This window comes from Micromys minutus, assembly GCF_963924665.1.
Source record: "Micromys minutus genome assembly, chromosome: 5".
In the NCBI taxonomy this organism is placed as follows: domain Eukaryota; kingdom Metazoa; phylum Chordata; class Mammalia; order Rodentia; family Muridae; genus Micromys; species Micromys minutus.
Window position 1 is genome coordinate 56,321,398 of NC_137974.1, and position 16,755 is coordinate 56,338,152.

Here is a 16,755-nt window from a genome sequence, read left to right on the forward strand (position 1 = left end):
GCATTAGCTGCCAGCAACTTTACCAATCAGAACCAACTGGGGGCAGTGTCCCCTCCATCTCTTAGGTCAGACATACAGATTCTTGTGCAAACAAATTTGGAGACCCAAATTATCATAATACAAGCAGCCACACCAATCCAATAGCAAACACCAAACATGAACCAGTAGGAGCAGCTCGATCCAGAAGAAACCACAAGGTTCTGCCGAATTGGCAGGAATTACCCAGAATATCACAAGACATTCTTTGGTGCATCTCTCTCTACAAAGTGAAGCCCAGCCCAGCCCAGCACAGCCCAGCACAGCACAGCACAGCCCAGCACAGCCCAGAACAACAAAGTAAAGTGTTGCAAGGCAAGGGTGACCCCTCGCTGTTTGTGGAGTTCCATCTATACTCCTTCCAAACATCACATACCCTCTCAAGCATCCACTCCATCAAAACATCACACACCCTCTCATGTGTCTGCTTCAACAAAACATCCTCTCCCAAGACAGCTTCCAGGAAATCGTCATGTGACCCTACTGAGTTTACAAAGAAACCAGAAATCTCCACTTCAAAGTAGGAAAAACAGAGCAAACGCGTGTGCACAGATATTATCATGTGACATGAGCTGAAGAAACAAAGGAGAATAAAATGCTCTCCCTTCATAGTGGCATTTTTATGGTTACAAGGCTATGGTTATATTCAGCTTGTCAATCACAAATGTCCACATCCATGCTGAGTGCCAGGTTTTACTGAATGTCACATGGGCTGAACAACACTGTGGCCTCTTCTTGTTTTACAGATGTGGCATTTTTTTTGTTCCCTAAAGGACTGTTCCCCCCACCCCCACCCCCTTCCACTCCTCCCACCAGCCAACAATCCGGTTTGTATAAGCCAACTTTCTCTGTGCAGATGAAATTGAGTTACTGGATAAACCTGCACAATACTGACCCCTGGCGGTCATGTGTGATTGCATGAAGGGTCCAATTTAAACACCCCCCTCCCTCCCCCACTCCCCACCCCCACTTAAACTTCTTGACGGTTTGTGGTTCGAAGCGCACAGCTTTTCTTAGTTCCCCATGTTAGCATTTAAGTCATTTCCCCCTTATTTTAGGAAATCTAGAGCTCGAGGAGAGGAAGCCCAGGGAAAACGGTGTCACCTGGTTCGGCTCTGATGCAAACGAAGGGTGTGAACTTCAGCACAGTGGACAGATGCGGGCCTTGTGAGTAGCTCACTTGGAAAATGGAGCTGGTGAGGCAGGTGATGCCAACACAGGCAAGAAGGAAAATGAGAAAGTCCCGGGGGTGGGTTCTGGGAAGTACTTGAGCTGGGTGTTGCAGATTAATTTCCCGTAGTTGGTCATCTTTGGGGAGGTCTGGGCTATGGGAGGTGCGGCGCTGAGAGTTGCGCTGAGAGTGATCGTTAGCCCTGAAGATTTGAGGTGCGGGTCTGGCTGTTGTCTCCCGTGGGCTTGCCTGATGGCTTCAGTAGAGCTGAAGTTGGGGCTGCTCTGCTCACAGAGTAGCCTTAGAACCAATTAGCTTTCTTCTCAATCCCTGACATGTGGCTAAATGTGCCCAAGGACTTTGAGATGTGAGGTAATTTTGAAAGCTCCATCACCTCTGTCTCTGCCATATACTCGCGTCTCTGAGGAAGGAAGGAAAAATTTACTAAGTATAACCTCTCTGTGTCACCTTCTCTTGCCCCAGGATGGTTCTCTGATATGTTCTTTCTTTTTCCTTCCTCTGGAGGCCTTCCTCAGGCACCTTATGCCTTTTTTTTTTTAAACCTGGAAGAGAGAATTCCAACAAGGGCCTAGACCTCTCTCTTCCTCGGAGGATGCTTTCTGAGGAATGGACTGGGAGCCTAAGAAATGATGCTTCTGCTTATCTTTGCTAAGATCATACCCATTCATCTTCCTAGGTATATTCACTGGGAGAGTTGTGACCCCAGCTCTACTACCCCTGTGACACACATTACACTAATATATAGATGTACTGTTTGAGCTCACTGGGGAGCTGCCTTTGGAAGTAAGACTCCATCGTGCTCAGCTGATCTAGAAGTAGGTTTGTTTCAGAGTCCTCCATGCCTCTTGCCTGGGAATGGGTGGTATAATCTTAAACAAGGAGTAAGAGAACAGCAAAACAGGTCAGGACCGAAAACACCATGCTTCTGTGGACAGCCTAAAGTTTATGGTCTTGGTTAGGGTTTTATTGCTGTGAAGAGACTCATAAATGAAAACATTTAATTGGGCCTAGCTTACAGTTTTAGAGGTTTAGCCATCACTGTCTTCCCAGGCGGGCAGACAGACGGGGCAATAGAGAAGTTGATGAGAGTTCTACATCTGGATCCACAGTCAGCAGGAGACTGTGTGCCACACTGGGTGTAGCTTGAGCATAGGAGACCTCAAAGCCCAAGTTCACAGTGACACACTTCCTCCAACAAGGCCACACCTCCTAATAGTGCCACTCCCCATGGGCCACACATTCAAACATGAGTCTACTTACCACCACATGAATGTCTCCAGCAGAAGTTACTATTGTTCATCACGTGATGCAAAAGCAGGGAAGCTGGGATTTCAGCCATGGGAAGGTCACCCATGAAGGCAAAGCTCGCCTGGGAGCCAGCTGGCTGCCTCAGCTTTCCTGGTTGAGTTTATGGTATCTGTATCTGTCCTATTTGTTTCTCTGTCCTTCAGTTGAAGCCTCACCCATGGGGACACTGCTCTGCCAGGGACTCTTGGAAACCTCCACTGGTGCCTCAGTGGGGCTTCCCTCATTTTTGGCTGGGATGTTTTAAGTGCCTTGTTTTATGATGGTTTGCTATTTCTCTGCTATTTGTGTTTTCACTTTGGCTTGCTGTATACTTAATAAGCACTCACTTGAAACTGAAAATACGGCTGTCATAGATCATTCAGCATACCCTACAGAGCAGCCCCACCCCAATCAAACCTCTCACCTGGCCACGCCGCCAGCAAAGGAACACACAGAAAACTGACAGCATCAGGCCCTTGAGCAGGAGGAGTCCATATTGTACAGAGACCAGAAGCCCTGGGGAGGTCCAGCCAGGTGAAGAACTTTGGTTTCTGGAGGAAGGAAGCAGATAGAGAAGCCTGGGTTAAGATGTCACCTGTTCCTGTGTGACCCCAAGCCACCTCCTTGTAGCTGGAGTTTATGTGCATACAAACCCACACTAAGCTCTGAAGGAAAAATGAACAAAATCCAGACTGAGTGGCTATAAGACATTAAGTTGGAAGGGGGAGGGAAGAAGAAAGGGAGGAAGAAAATGTGAGAGAAATAGAGGGGGAGGATGTTGGTGAGTCTGGCTAGCCACCGAGCCAGTGAGACCTGCCAGTCCCTACCTCCCAGCACTAGGATTCCAGGAGTAGATCTGCCATACCCAGCTTTTTATGTGGGTGCTGGGGACCCAAACTCAGGTATGCATGCTCACGGTTCTCATGGCAAACATTTTCATCACTGAACCAGCTCCCCAGCCCTCTGTGAGTCTTTGTTATCTGAGAGCTCTCCTTTGCTTACAATTCTGTGAAATTTATATTGACTCTTTCTTCAAATATCTTTCTTTTCATTCTTCTTTATGGAGATTCGGACTCATCCTGATCTTCTCTGCCTTCACTACAGCTCTTCCAATGCTAGGGACCTGCCTCCCAGGCCCCGTTTCTTCTTTCTCCACCTCCATGTCTGGAACTGGGAGCACCTCTGAAGAACTCAATGCCAAGCCATCCTGAGGATGATCCTTCACTACAGGAGCTCCCTGGGTATCCTTTCCCAGGACTACTCCCTCTCAAGACATTCCTGACTCACCTGTACTCAGAGCCATTGAAGGAAGAGTCGGTGATCTTCTCAGGGGAGGTTGTCAGAACTAAAAAGAACATAAAGATAATGCTGCTTAGAGAACAAGGACAGAGACCAAAACCGGAAGAGGAAGTAGAGATGGGTTAGATGGGAGCACGCCTCACAGTCCCTCAGGTCAGGGATACCTGCACCTACAATCTTTATCCTTATTTTTTTTTTTACATATGTAAGAGCATCAACCATAAAGACAGGCCTCCCCTTGCCCTATCCTTACCCTCCCCAAGCTGCCTGGCTTTTCTCCTTTCCTCTCGTCAAACCTACCTGTGCTTTCTGGGAGCCAAGTAATCGTCTGTGAAGGAAGAGTTGATGAGGCTAGAAAAGAAAAGAGAGGACAACTATGCATAAAATGGAGGATGGGATCTGGGCCCTAATCTGTGAATGATGCAGGAGGCTCAGAGAAGGCTGGGCCTAAAATCTTTAATTTAAAACTTACATATTTATGGGCTGCTGAGATCACCTGATTACCTGAATTTGAATCTTAGAACCCACAGTGGAAGGAAAGAGCCAACTCCCAAAGGTTGTCCTCTGATCCCATATGTGCATGATAATCCATGCCCTCATAATATGATAATAATAGTAATGGCAATGGTAATAATAAGTATTACTACTATTTTAATCATAAATTTTAAAGGGGGATTTTACATATCTATGCTATGCCATTTACTGTTTCAATACTTGTATATATGGCGTGACATTCAAACCAAAGTTAGCCTATGTACTTGACATTTATCATTTCTTCATGGTAAAAACACTTAAAATCTTTTTTATAGCCTTTTAAAAATAAATGGAGGCTAGGGAAATGGTTCAAGCACAAGCTGCTCTTGCAGATAGATAGATGGATGGATGGATGGATGGATGGATGGATGGATGGATGGATGGATAGATAGATAGATAGATAGATAGATAGATAGATAGATAGAACATATATAAATATAGTCCCATATACACCAGTTCTTTTAATAGGACATATAGTGTATATAGTACATAAAAATAGAACAGATAGGACCAGTGTTTTATTCCCAGCACCCACATAGTGGCTGCAACCATCCATAACTCCAGCTCCAGAGGATCCAGCATCCTCCTCTGACCTCCATGGGCACCAAGCATATGTGTTACACAGATATACATGCAGGCAAAACATGCATACATATGTGCAAAGTAGGATAAATGAATGTTCTACATTTTTAATAGAAGAAAAATAGCACGTTATTGTCACCTGACGCCTGTGCAACACAGCATTAGAATCTCTTTCCCCTTTATGTCATTCAATAGTTTTCAGCCAAGCCCCACCCTCACTCCTTATGACTCTTCTCTCAGCCTCTTGTAACTACTAATCTGTTTCAATGTCTATCAAATCAACATTTTGTTATTCTTGATTGGTAGTTTTGAGACAGGGTCTTACTATGCAGCTCTAACTTGCCTTGTTAGACGGGCTAACCTCAGACTCACAAATCCATCTGCCTCTGCCTTCCGAGTGCTGGGATTAAAGGCTTATACCAACATGCTGGCTAGCATTTATTTTAAAGTCAGGGTTCCATTTAGCCAAGGCTGAACTCAAACTTACATCATAGCTCAAGATAGTGAACTTGTGGTCTACCTGCCTCCACCTCCGAAGAGCTGGGGCCGTAGATCTGATAAGACATATAGTAGTAGTTCCAGGCTGTTGTCACCATAACCAACTGTGCTAATTTACATTCCTGCCAGACACATGGAAGGCTTTCTCCAAGTCGTCCCCAGCACCTATTATTGTTTGTCTTTTGGGGAAGGGTAGTTTTTACAGAGTGATAAGTTTTCTCACAATGATTTTCATCCATGCTTCCCTAGTAGGCAGTGACACTGAAGTTTTTTTTTTTTTTAAGCCATTTGGATGTTGTTGTTTGGTTTGGTTTTGACAGCTTCTCAGATTATCAGGGAAGCATTATGCATAGCAGAAATCAAACCTGGCCTCCCAGAGGGGAAAGGGTTGCAGTGGACCTGATTGCTCACTTCATCTCTCTATATCTGAAGGCCTGAGTGGAACTTCCTCATTGCTTAGTCTCTAGGGGATCCACCCAAGGGGAAGGCCCTACTGAGTCTCAGGCTCCCCAACCTGCCTGACCATCACTTTTTCCTCCTCAATAACCTACTCATCTTTGTTTGGAGCTAGATGGAGAAAGCATAGGCAAGGCTGTAAGAGAGAAGATGACTGTGTGGAGTTCTGAAGAGGAAATCAAGTCTGACCCTCCCCCCCCCCAAACAATGACAGGATATAGGGGAGCTTAGAGCAGATGTCAGGAGCCAACAAACTAAGAACTAGCAGGTGATCTTCCTGAGATGACTTTGCCTTAGTTTAAATTTTATGACAGAACTCCGGTAGGCAAGGCCCAGAAGAAAATCATTTTAGGAAAGATATTTGCTATTACTATGCTTTTCCTGTTATTATCACGTAAGTATCACTAGGTATTAGCCCACCCTTTTAGCAGATCTCTGCAGAACAACAAAGATGTACTGTCTTGTGGTGATGCTATATAAACAAGTAGATGATTTCTTTATTCCCAATGATGATCTTATAAGAATTCCTAAATTTATAGTAATTACTAAGCTCTTTTAAAGACTTATTTATTCTATTTATATGACTACACTGTAGCTGTCTTCAGACACGCCAGAAGAGGGCATCAGATCCATTACAGATGGTTGTGACCCACCCATGTGGTCACGGGGAATTGAACTCAGGACCTCTGGAAGAGCAGTCAGTGCCCTTAACCACTGACCCATCTCTCTAGCCCTGTTAATCTCTTTTAATAACACTATTAAGTCCTTTCTGGTAGCCAAAAGTGCAATGAGAACTCTGCCAGACTTTGGTGTCACCAGTTAATTGCTACAGACATTCTACTACTCAGAACATGTTCCAAGAGGTTGTAAATCATTAACCAAAGGTTATAAAGGGGAATTAATGATTTATTATAGGTACTAAGACAAAAGATAAATAGTGACTGGGTTTATCCATACAAAACTTCACTAATAACTTAGTTATGGTTTTTAACTCTACATGAGCCTGTGGAGCTGTGATAGGTGTTTAGCCAGATAATTACTCCTAATAGATATGCATGTAAACATTCTCTGTTGTAAACTTCTGTTTCAATTTATGATTTTGAATTTGTGTGTAAACTTGTGATGACCTTTTCACCACGTGATCATGTATTCTGATAGATGTTTAAGTTCTGAGGACAAAGAAAAAAGACAGAACTGAGCTGAGGAAAACATTTTAGACAAAACACTTTTTAGACAAATCTGAACAGAACTTTTTAGAACAGAGTTGAGGATAATTTTCGAGTCAGGACTCAAGAGACTTTTTAGACAGAGCTGAACTCAAGAAGAACTTGAAGTAAAGGCACAGCATTTGGAGAAAAGGCATTGAGAGTAAGAGTGTTATTGTGACATCAGAGCAGGAGAAGAGAGCAAGATTAGAAGGAGAATGCAGACTGGAATAACTTAGAAACTATAGGTAACATAAAAAACTGCAATGTTGGGGTACAGAGCTAAACAAAACGTTTTCAGTTGAGGAACACCGAATGGCCGAGAAACATCTGAGGAAGTGCTCCACATCCTTAGCCATCAGGGAAATGCAAATCAAAACAACCCTGAGATTCCACCTCACACCAGTCAGATTGGCCAAGATCCAAAACTCAGATGACAGCAGATGCTGGCGAGGCTGCGGAGAAAGAGGAACACTTCTCCACTGTTGGTGGGGTTGCAAGCTAATACAACCACTTTGGAAATCTGTCTGGCGATACCTCAGAAAATTGGATATAGTACTACCTGAAGACCCAGCTATTCCACTTCTGGGCATATACCCCAGAGACACTTTAATACACAACAAAGATATATGCACCACAATGTTCATAGCAGCTTTATTTATAATAGCCAGAAGCTGGAAGGAACCCAGATGTCCTTCAGAAGATGAATGGATACAAAAATTGTGGTACATATACACAATGGAATACTACTCAGCCACCAGAAACAATGATTTAACCAAATTCTTAAGAAAATGGCTGCATCTAGAGAATATCATCCTGAGTGAGATAACCCAGTCACAAAAGAACAGACATAATATGCAGTCACTGATAGTGGGATGCTAACCCAAGAGGCTTGCACTCCCCCAGAAACAACTCACAGACTGTATGAAGTCCAAGAAATAAAGAAAACAAAAAAAATATACATATATTTACAAACAAGAAGACCTTGACTGTTTCCATGTTTCGTTTTGTTTTGCATGTACTTTACACTTATTGTAACTATTGGGTTTTCAATGCGTACTGTCGGACCCTTGAAAAAACTCAAGTACTGACTAAAAAAAATATATTCACATGGTTTTATGTGAAAAATTATTTTAATGTCAGAAAAAACAGTACTGACAAAAAAGTACAATTTTAAGCAAAAAATGTTTAAAATCTGTACATTTATCTTTGTTTTGTAAAATAAAGTCATTTAAAAAAAATAAAATAAAATAAACATGATGTTACAAATGGGAAACAAAAGAAAGTCACAAATGTTAAAACTCACACACTGCATTACTAGGCAATGCCTATTATTTCAGTGTCCCGTACCAACATGTATACAGTGTGTTTTGTTTGTCTACAATGAATAGTCATTTGTGAAATGAATGTTAATCCCCTATGACAATGTAATCAAAATCATTATTTCCCAAGTTAACTAATACAAAAAAAAAAAAAAAACTGCAATGTGCAGATGTTGAGGAAAACAAGCTGCAGAGAGCAGAAGGAGCAGGCAGGCTTCTCCTTACCGTGGGACAGAAAAGGTCCTTTCTTAATAACAAAGCATGTTTAGTCTTATTAAAAGGAACAAGGCTTTCTTCTTGCAATCTTGGGTTTAATTCATTTAGCATTAAAAGGGTAGAAATGTTTCTTTTCTGTACAATAAAGATTGGAGCTCATTTTTTTTCATGTGGAATGAGTGAGTTCTTTCTGCTCTGGTGCTTGTTCTTTCTCTCCAAATGCATATGTAAGTATCTGTACATGCATGTGTGTGTGTGTGTGTGTGTGTGTGTGTGTGTGTGTGTGTGTGTGTATAAGTATATAATTGTGAGACTATATGAAACCTAGACCCAACTGGTTTGAACATGGAAATGTATAAATGTGCATTTGTGAATCTGTATATAAATTTATGTGTGTTTATGGGTATTTGCTTATGTAAAAGTTTTTCCTTCTGTGAGCATAATTCTCTTCTCCTGGTTCAATTGAAGTTTATTGCTCCAAACTTCCCTCTAGCCTGACAGTCCAGAGGCATCTAGAAAAATGGAAAAGTCTCTAGCAATTAATCCTCTAGCAATTAATCCTCTAGCAATTAAATCTCCTGCTGTTTTAGGATGCAGTGCTAAATGCCAGAGACTTTAGTTTCTAGCCTCAGAGGAACATAGAAGGCAGGTCAGTTATAGCAGCCAAGTAACTTAGACTTAGATAAGTAAGCCTTTTATTATTATACAGCAACCCTAAATATCACATAAGACAAAAGTCTTACCCTCTACTGATGCTCTTCCCCCTCTGCTGCCTCAAGGAGAAGCAAAAAGAGGACCATGCCAGGATTGGGCCCCAACAAACATAACCTTGGAGTCCCTTGTACCAGTAGGAATTTGTACCTCATGTCTGCATAGGTGTGCCTAAGTAAGAAATCATGTAGGAGAGCTGGAGAGATAGCTCAGCCATTGAGAACACAGAGTTGCAGAGGATCTGAGTTTGGTTCCCAGCATCCACACAGAGTGGTTCACAGCAACTTGTGATTCTAGCTGCAAGGGATCCTAGTCTTTGCCTTCTGTAGGCACTGGCACACATGTGGCATGTGCCCATAACTGCACATAATTTAAAATAAAAGCATCACAACAATTTTTTCAGACAAACTGTCACTATGTAGCTCTGGATGGCCTGGACCCCACTATTTAGACTAAGCTGGTCTCAAACTCAGATCCACCTGCCTCTGCCTCTGTGCTTGGTCCCTAGAAGGGAGGCTGTATCTCCAAAAAAGGGCTTACCTGGAGACACCACCAGGCTGATGTTTCTGAGAACTCTTATTTCATTACGGGAAGCATTAAATGGACCACACCAATAGAATGCCGAATCCTTCTCTGTTAGTTGAGTCATGGTGATGTTGAAGAAGCCAGCTTTAGGATCATCCCAGATCATGTGCTGTAATTCCCTGACTGCTTTCAGAGGCTCAGAGGTAGTCATCACTCTTGTACATCTACCTGGAGATGTTTGCCGACACCACGATTTTAGCACGTAAGGTCCCTCCTCAGGCTTGTACTGGCACTGCACGGAGAGACTCTGTCCTGCCATTCTATGAAGCTCTTCAGCTATAACTGTGGACCCCCAGACACCTGAACAACAAACCGCCAGGTCAGAGGTCAGAGCTACAGCTGTATACATTTGTTTCTGGGGCTGGGAAGATAAGAGGCAATGACTTCCAACACCCAGACACAGGACATGGCCCCAGAACAAGCCCTGGTCAACCTGGTCTCTGCCCAGCCCTTGCCCTTTATCTGTATCTCAACCCCTTGTACCCTGAATCATCTCACCTGAGACCAGAAACCCCAGAAGCACAGGGACCAGTAACAATTGTGAGCACCACCAGGCCATACCAGTCAAGACTCTGTCAGTGGAGAAGAGAAGAGTAAAAGAGGAGGCTCTGAACTAGGCAGGAGTCTTCACCAAAGTCTCAGCATCTGTGAGATATAAGAACCAAAAACGCTCAATAGGGGAAGTGACCAGCCTGGGAAGGCAGGCTTATGGACCCATAAGAGGAACAGTAGCTAGGCCTGGACTGGGGACTCGTAACTGTATGTAGAGACCACCTCTGGCCCTCACACTTCATCTTTACCCCTACTCATTCTCTCCCCATCTCAGCCACTCCACACCACCCACCAATCACACTCTTTCATTGTTGCTACAAAAAAAAAAAGAAAAGAAAAAAGAAACAACAAAAATAAAAACCACTCTAGAAAAATAAATATGAGAAGCAAGAGGCCAGTTCCTCTTTTCTTTTTGCCTTAAAAAGGGCAAAGGTCCCTAGAGGTGTGCCCAGAGTTCTGAAAAATCCCCATCCCTAATATAAGTCAGGGTCTTCATGTGAGCCACCAGACTCCTATGTCAGACTGTAATGGTGGTCCCCAGAAAAGGTGAGGGGGGGGCTACCAGGAGGTAAAGAACAATGAGGAAGAATTGTCAGAAGGGAAGCCAAGAAGGAGGGATCTCTTAAGGGTGAGAAAGGAAGCAGAAGAATTTATGACCATGTCATGTCAACTGGTATTTGTTGAAGGAACAGGTGGGTAAAACATGAGAAAAATTATCTCACATTAACATTTCACATGCAAAACTGTGTGGAAGTGTCACTTCCATCTCTGACCAGCAGAAAAGGAGTGACTACACAGCATTCTTCTCAAAGTGGTTTATTCAGGAACCTTACAGAATGCTCATAAAAATCTTTCTGTCTCTTTCCATCTAGTTTCTCTTTCTGTTTCTCCTGTTCCCATTTCGGTTTCTCTTTTTCATTTTCCCTGCCTCCAAGCGCAGCCCTATTATCCTGATCTTGAGTCATGGACGCACTTGTGCAGCTCACATGGTGGGAGTGGCTAATTTTAGGGGCAGGAGGAAGTCAGGTGCTAGTCACAAGACCAGGCCGGAGTCCCAAGCATCATCTTGGGACTGCTGCCACACCTGCTCTCCACATCTCCCCCTTCTTTATAATTTTGGCCGAGAGAATGTATGCCTTAGGTTGCCCCCTGTGGCAGTGCCCCTTACCCATCATTGGGAGAACAAACTGCATTGGTTCAATACCTGTCTTAGGTTGGTGACACACTTCGGGAGTCTTACCGGTCACTGACTACTTCTCTAGCATGCCAAGCCACACTTAAGGATACTGCCCAGTCTCCACTGCTGCAAAAGCCTGTATCATTAAGGCTTGAGTTCTGCGCTGTTGAAATTGTATATGGAACATGCACCAGAATGCCAGGACACTTATGAGGACCAAACAAAGGGCTAATCCAGCTAGTCCAGCCCATACTTACAGCCTTGAGGTGGTGGTGATGATCCAAAATCCCTATTAGGCCTGAATAAGGTCATAGCTGAAGGGGCCTGTACAGGCCAGAGAACAAACAGAAACAGAGGTCTCAAATCCCACAGACCCATTCCAATGAAAGCTTGCATAACCCCAACCCCCCCTCTTTTTTTTTAAACGACTTTATTTTACAAAACAAAGATAAATGTACAGATTTTAAACATTTTTTGCTTAAAATTATACATTTTTGTCAGTACTGTTTTTTCAGACATTAAAATAATTTTTACATAAAACCATGTGAATATATTTTTTTAGCCAGTACTTGATTTTTTTCAAGGGCTTGACAGTATGCATTGAAAACCTAATAGTTATAATAAGCGTAAAGTACATGCAAAACAAAACGCAACATGGAAATAGTCAAAGTCTTCTTGTTTTGTAAATATATGTATATTTTTTTGTTTTCTTTATTTCTTGGACTTCATACAGTCTGTAAGTTGTTTCTGGGGGAGTGCAAGCCTCTGGGGTTAGCATCCCACTATCAGTGACTGCATATTATGTCTGTTCTTTTGTGACTGGGTTATCTCACTCAGGATGATATTCTCTAGATGCAGACATTTTCTTAAGAATTTGGTTAAGTCATTGTTTCTGGTGGCTGAGTAGTATTCCATTGTGTATATGTACCACAATTTTTGTATCCATTCATCTTCTGAAGGACATCTGGGTTCCTTCCAGCTTCTGGCTATTATAAATAGAGCTGCTATGAACATTGTGGTGCATATATCTTTGTTGTGTATTAAAGTGTCTCTGGGGTATATGCCCAGAAGTGGAATAGCTGGGTCTTCAGGTAGTACTATATCCAATTTTCTGAGGTATCGCCAGACAGATTTCCAAAGTGGTTGTATTAGCTTGCAACCCCACCAACAGTGGAGAAGTGTTCCTCTTTCTCCGCAGCCTCGCCAGCATCTGCTGTCATCTGAGTTTTGGATCTTGGCCAATCTGACTGGTGTGAGGTGGAATCTCAGGGTTGTTTTGATTTGCATTTCCCTGATGGCTAAGGATGTCGAGCACTTCCTCAGATGTTTCTCGGCCATTCGGTGTTCCTCAACTGAAAACGTTTTGTTTAGCTCTGTACCCCATTTTTTAATAGGGTTATTTGATTCTCTGGTGTCTAGCTTTTTGAGTTCCTTGTACACCTTGGATATTAGGCCTCTATCTGATGTGGTGTTGGTAAAGATCTTTTCCCATTCTGTTGGTTGCCGTTTTGTTTTCTTGATGATGTCTTTAGCCTTACAGAAACTTTGCAATCTCATTAAGTCCCATTTGTTAATCTTTGACCTTAAAGCTTGAGCCATTGGTGTTTTGTTCAGGAAATTTTCTCCTGTACCTATGTGTTCTAAGGTTTTCCCTACTTTCTCATCTAATAGTTTCAGTGTATCTGGTTTGATGTGGAGATCTTTGATCCACTTACACTTGAGCTTTGTACAAGGAGATAAGAACGGGTCTATTTTCATTCTTTTGCATGCTGAGTGCCAGTTGGACCAGCACCATTTGTTGAATAGGCTGTCCTTTTTCCATTGAATGTTTACTGCTCCTTTGTCAAAAATCAGGTGACCATATACATGAGGGCTCATTTCTGGATCTTCTATTTTATTCCATTGATCCACATCCCTATTTCTGTGCCAGTACCATGCAGTTTTCAGCACAATTGCCTTGTAATATATCTTGAGGTCAGTGATAGTGATTCCCGCAGATGTTTTCTTGATGTTGAGGATGGATTTTGCTATTCTAGGTCTTTTGTTATTCCATATGAAATTGCACATTGATCTTTCCAATTCCATGAAGAACTGGGTTGGAATTTTGATGGGGATTGCATTGACTCTGTAGATTGCTTTTGGTAGGATGGCCATTTTTAAGATGTTGATTTTTCCAATCCATGAGCATGGGAGATCTTTCCATTTTCTGAGATCCTCCTCAATTTCTTTCTTTAGAGGTTTGAAGTTCTTGTCATACAGGTCCTTCACTTGCTTAGTTAGAGTCACACCAAGGTATTTCATAGTTTTTGTAACGATTTTGAAGGGTATGTTTTCCCTAATTTCTTTCTCCACATGTTTGTCCTTTGAGTACAGGAAGGCTACTGATTTGTTTGAGTTAATTTTGTATCCAGCCACTTTGCTGAACTTGTTTATCAGCTGTAGGAGTTCTCTGGTGGAATTTTTGGGGTCACTCAAGTACAATATCATGTCATCGGCAAAGAGTGATGTTTTTATCTCTTCCTTTCCGATTTGTATCCCCTTGATCTCCTTTTGCTGTCTAATTGCTCCAGCCAGGACTTCCAGTACTATGTTGAATAGGTAGGGGGAGAGTGGGCAGCCTTGTCGAGTCCCTGATTTTAGTGGGATTGCTTCAAGTTTCTCGCCATTAAGTTTGATGTTGGCTGTTGGTTTGCTGTATATTGCTTTTATTATGTTTAAGTATGGGCCTTGGATTCCTGTTCTTTCCAGGACTTTTAACATGAAGGGCCCAACCCCCTCTCAAATAGCATACTTAAAGCAGATAAATCTGTGCGACTACCATTAACACCACACAGCAACCATACATTAAAGGGATTGCTGGCAATTGCCTGAGCAGGACTTTGGTATGTCCAATTATATCCTGAAAATGATAATCATCTGAAAACATAACAATCTTGGAAACACTGATAGGAGATTGCAGATCTTCAGTCTTCACCACCAGGAGCATCAGCAGCATCAGGCTCATCCACAGGGTTGTTGCTCTGCTCATCCTGGACCACTCTGGTCAACCTCTCTGGGACCTACAGTGGCTGTCGATGTTCCTGAGGAAACACACAAACAGACCATCTCGCCCAAACCAACACTGGATCGGGACCCTGCCATTTGCCAGTCAGGACATCTTTCCACATAACCAGGCCTTTGGGAGAAACATCAGGATTAGCGTGACACTCAGCAGCAACCCACCCATGCTTCTCTTCATTTAAAAAATTTAAGGTAAAAAGAGCAATAGCCAGTCTCTCCCTAGGGGAAGAACCTGTGGAGGCAATTCCCCCCTTTTGTTTAACTAGACACTCCTTGAGGGTGCAGTGAGCATGCTCAATGATTCCTTGTCCTTGAGGATTATAGGGCAATCCATGAGTTATTCAAACGCCCATCATTTTGCAGAAGGACACAAAAGAACCAGAAGTATAGGCAGACCCATTATCTGTTTTTAATTCTTTGGGCTGCCCCCAGGTGCTCCATGCTTCAAAACAATGTGCAATTGCATGATGTGCCTTTTCCCCTGTATGTAGAGATGCAAAAATTATCCCAGAGGCTGTATCAACAGAAACATGGAGATACTTTAATTTTCTAAATTCAAGGAAATGAGTGACATCCATTTGCCAGAGGTGTAGAGGGCACAACCCATGTGGGTTAACCCCAAACCCAATCTGGGGTAGCATAGGGGCACACTTCTGACACCCTTTTACAATATCCCATGCCTCATTGCACATGATCTTAAAGGGTGAGGACAGGGTCTTGGAATTAACATGGAACTGTGAATGAAATTCTTGAGCCAATGAAATAGATAACGTATCAAAAAAAAAAAAAATCAAGCATCCCTGGTGGCTTTATCTGCAATATCATTTCCCTCCACTAAGGGACCAGATAAGTTAGTATGGGCACGGATATGCTGTACAAAAAAGGGTGATGTTCTTTTCAAAATCAAGTCACACAAGGTGACAACGAGATGTCCAATAGTAGATTTTGAATTGATTTTACCCACTACTTCTAAGCAGAGCAACATGTTAACAACATACTGGCTATCAGAAATCAAATTAAAAGGACCTGGAAACAACTCAAATACCTTAATCACAATTTGCAATTCAATAACTTGGGGTGATGCAGGGGGAAATTGTATGGTAACCGGAGAGAAACCTGCCACCACATATGCTCCTTGTCCTATCTTGGAACCATCTGTAAAGATAACTGGGGCATCTGGCAAAGGATCCTTTGAAGTGATTCGAGGGAAAACTACAGGATGAGTGGTAATCAACTGTAGGATAGGATCCTTAGGGAAATGATTATCAAAGTTACCTTGAAAACTGCATCTCAGAATAGCCCAGTCATCTATAGTAGATGACAATACTTCTAGTTGTCTCACATTATAAGGGATGATAAGATCCTTAGGTGGGATGCCAAAATACTGTATGCATTGTTTAATGCCTAGCAAAGCCAATTGTGCCACTGAAGTGGGATAATGCACAAGTGTCTTGGCCGAGGAAATCTTGGGATGTATCCAAAGCAAAGGAGCTCCTTGCCATAGAACTCCTGTAGGCTGTGCCTCTGTGGGCAGAATACACAGCAAAATGAGCTGTAACTCATCCCGGAATTTTAAGGCCACAGTCTGAATGCCCTGCTCTACCAGTTGTAACGCAGCTCGGGCAGCATCAGTGAGTTGTCTGGGAGAATCAAGAGCAGAATCACCTGGCAGAATATCATAGAGTGGTTGCAGCTGTCTATTGGTCAGAGATAAATAGGGTCAAACCCATTGATTATCTCCTAATAATTTTTGAACTTGTAACATCTGCATAACTGCAGCTGCTAGGCCTGCATTAGTCAGCGGCCCTCCTAGGTCCCTGCACAACTTCATCCAGGCTTCTAACCCTTTGCTCTTATATGGGGTGATTGCTTGCCTACACTCCTTAGTACACTGTTCAAATATGAGCTGTTTCAGTAGAGGCATGGCAGTATCGGGATCTCCAAAAACACATCCCCCTGCTTCCATCATCCTTGCCACAAAGTCTGAAAATGACTCTGTGGGTCCTTGGAGAATCTTAGTCAGATTTCTACTTATTTCCCCTC

General features: G+C 42.8%; 1 protein-coding gene across 1 annotated transcript; it reads right to left on the reverse strand.

Moving 5' to 3' along the window:
* Nucleotides 1–1,508: 1,508 nt before the first annotated feature.
* TREML4 (triggering receptor expressed on myeloid cells like 4) lies at nt 1,509–10,482 on the reverse strand (the record flags this gene model as incomplete). The annotated part of the gene is made up of 6 exons (XM_080917442.1): nt 1,509–1,628; nt 2,940–3,066; nt 3,803–3,883; nt 4,111–4,165; nt 9,879–10,223; nt 10,422–10,482. The coding sequence occupies 6 exons, from the start codon at nt 10,480–10,482 to the stop codon at nt 1,509–1,511; spliced, it is 789 nt and encodes a 262-aa protein (XP_080773568.1).
* Nucleotides 10,483–16,755: the final 6,273 nt, after the last annotated feature.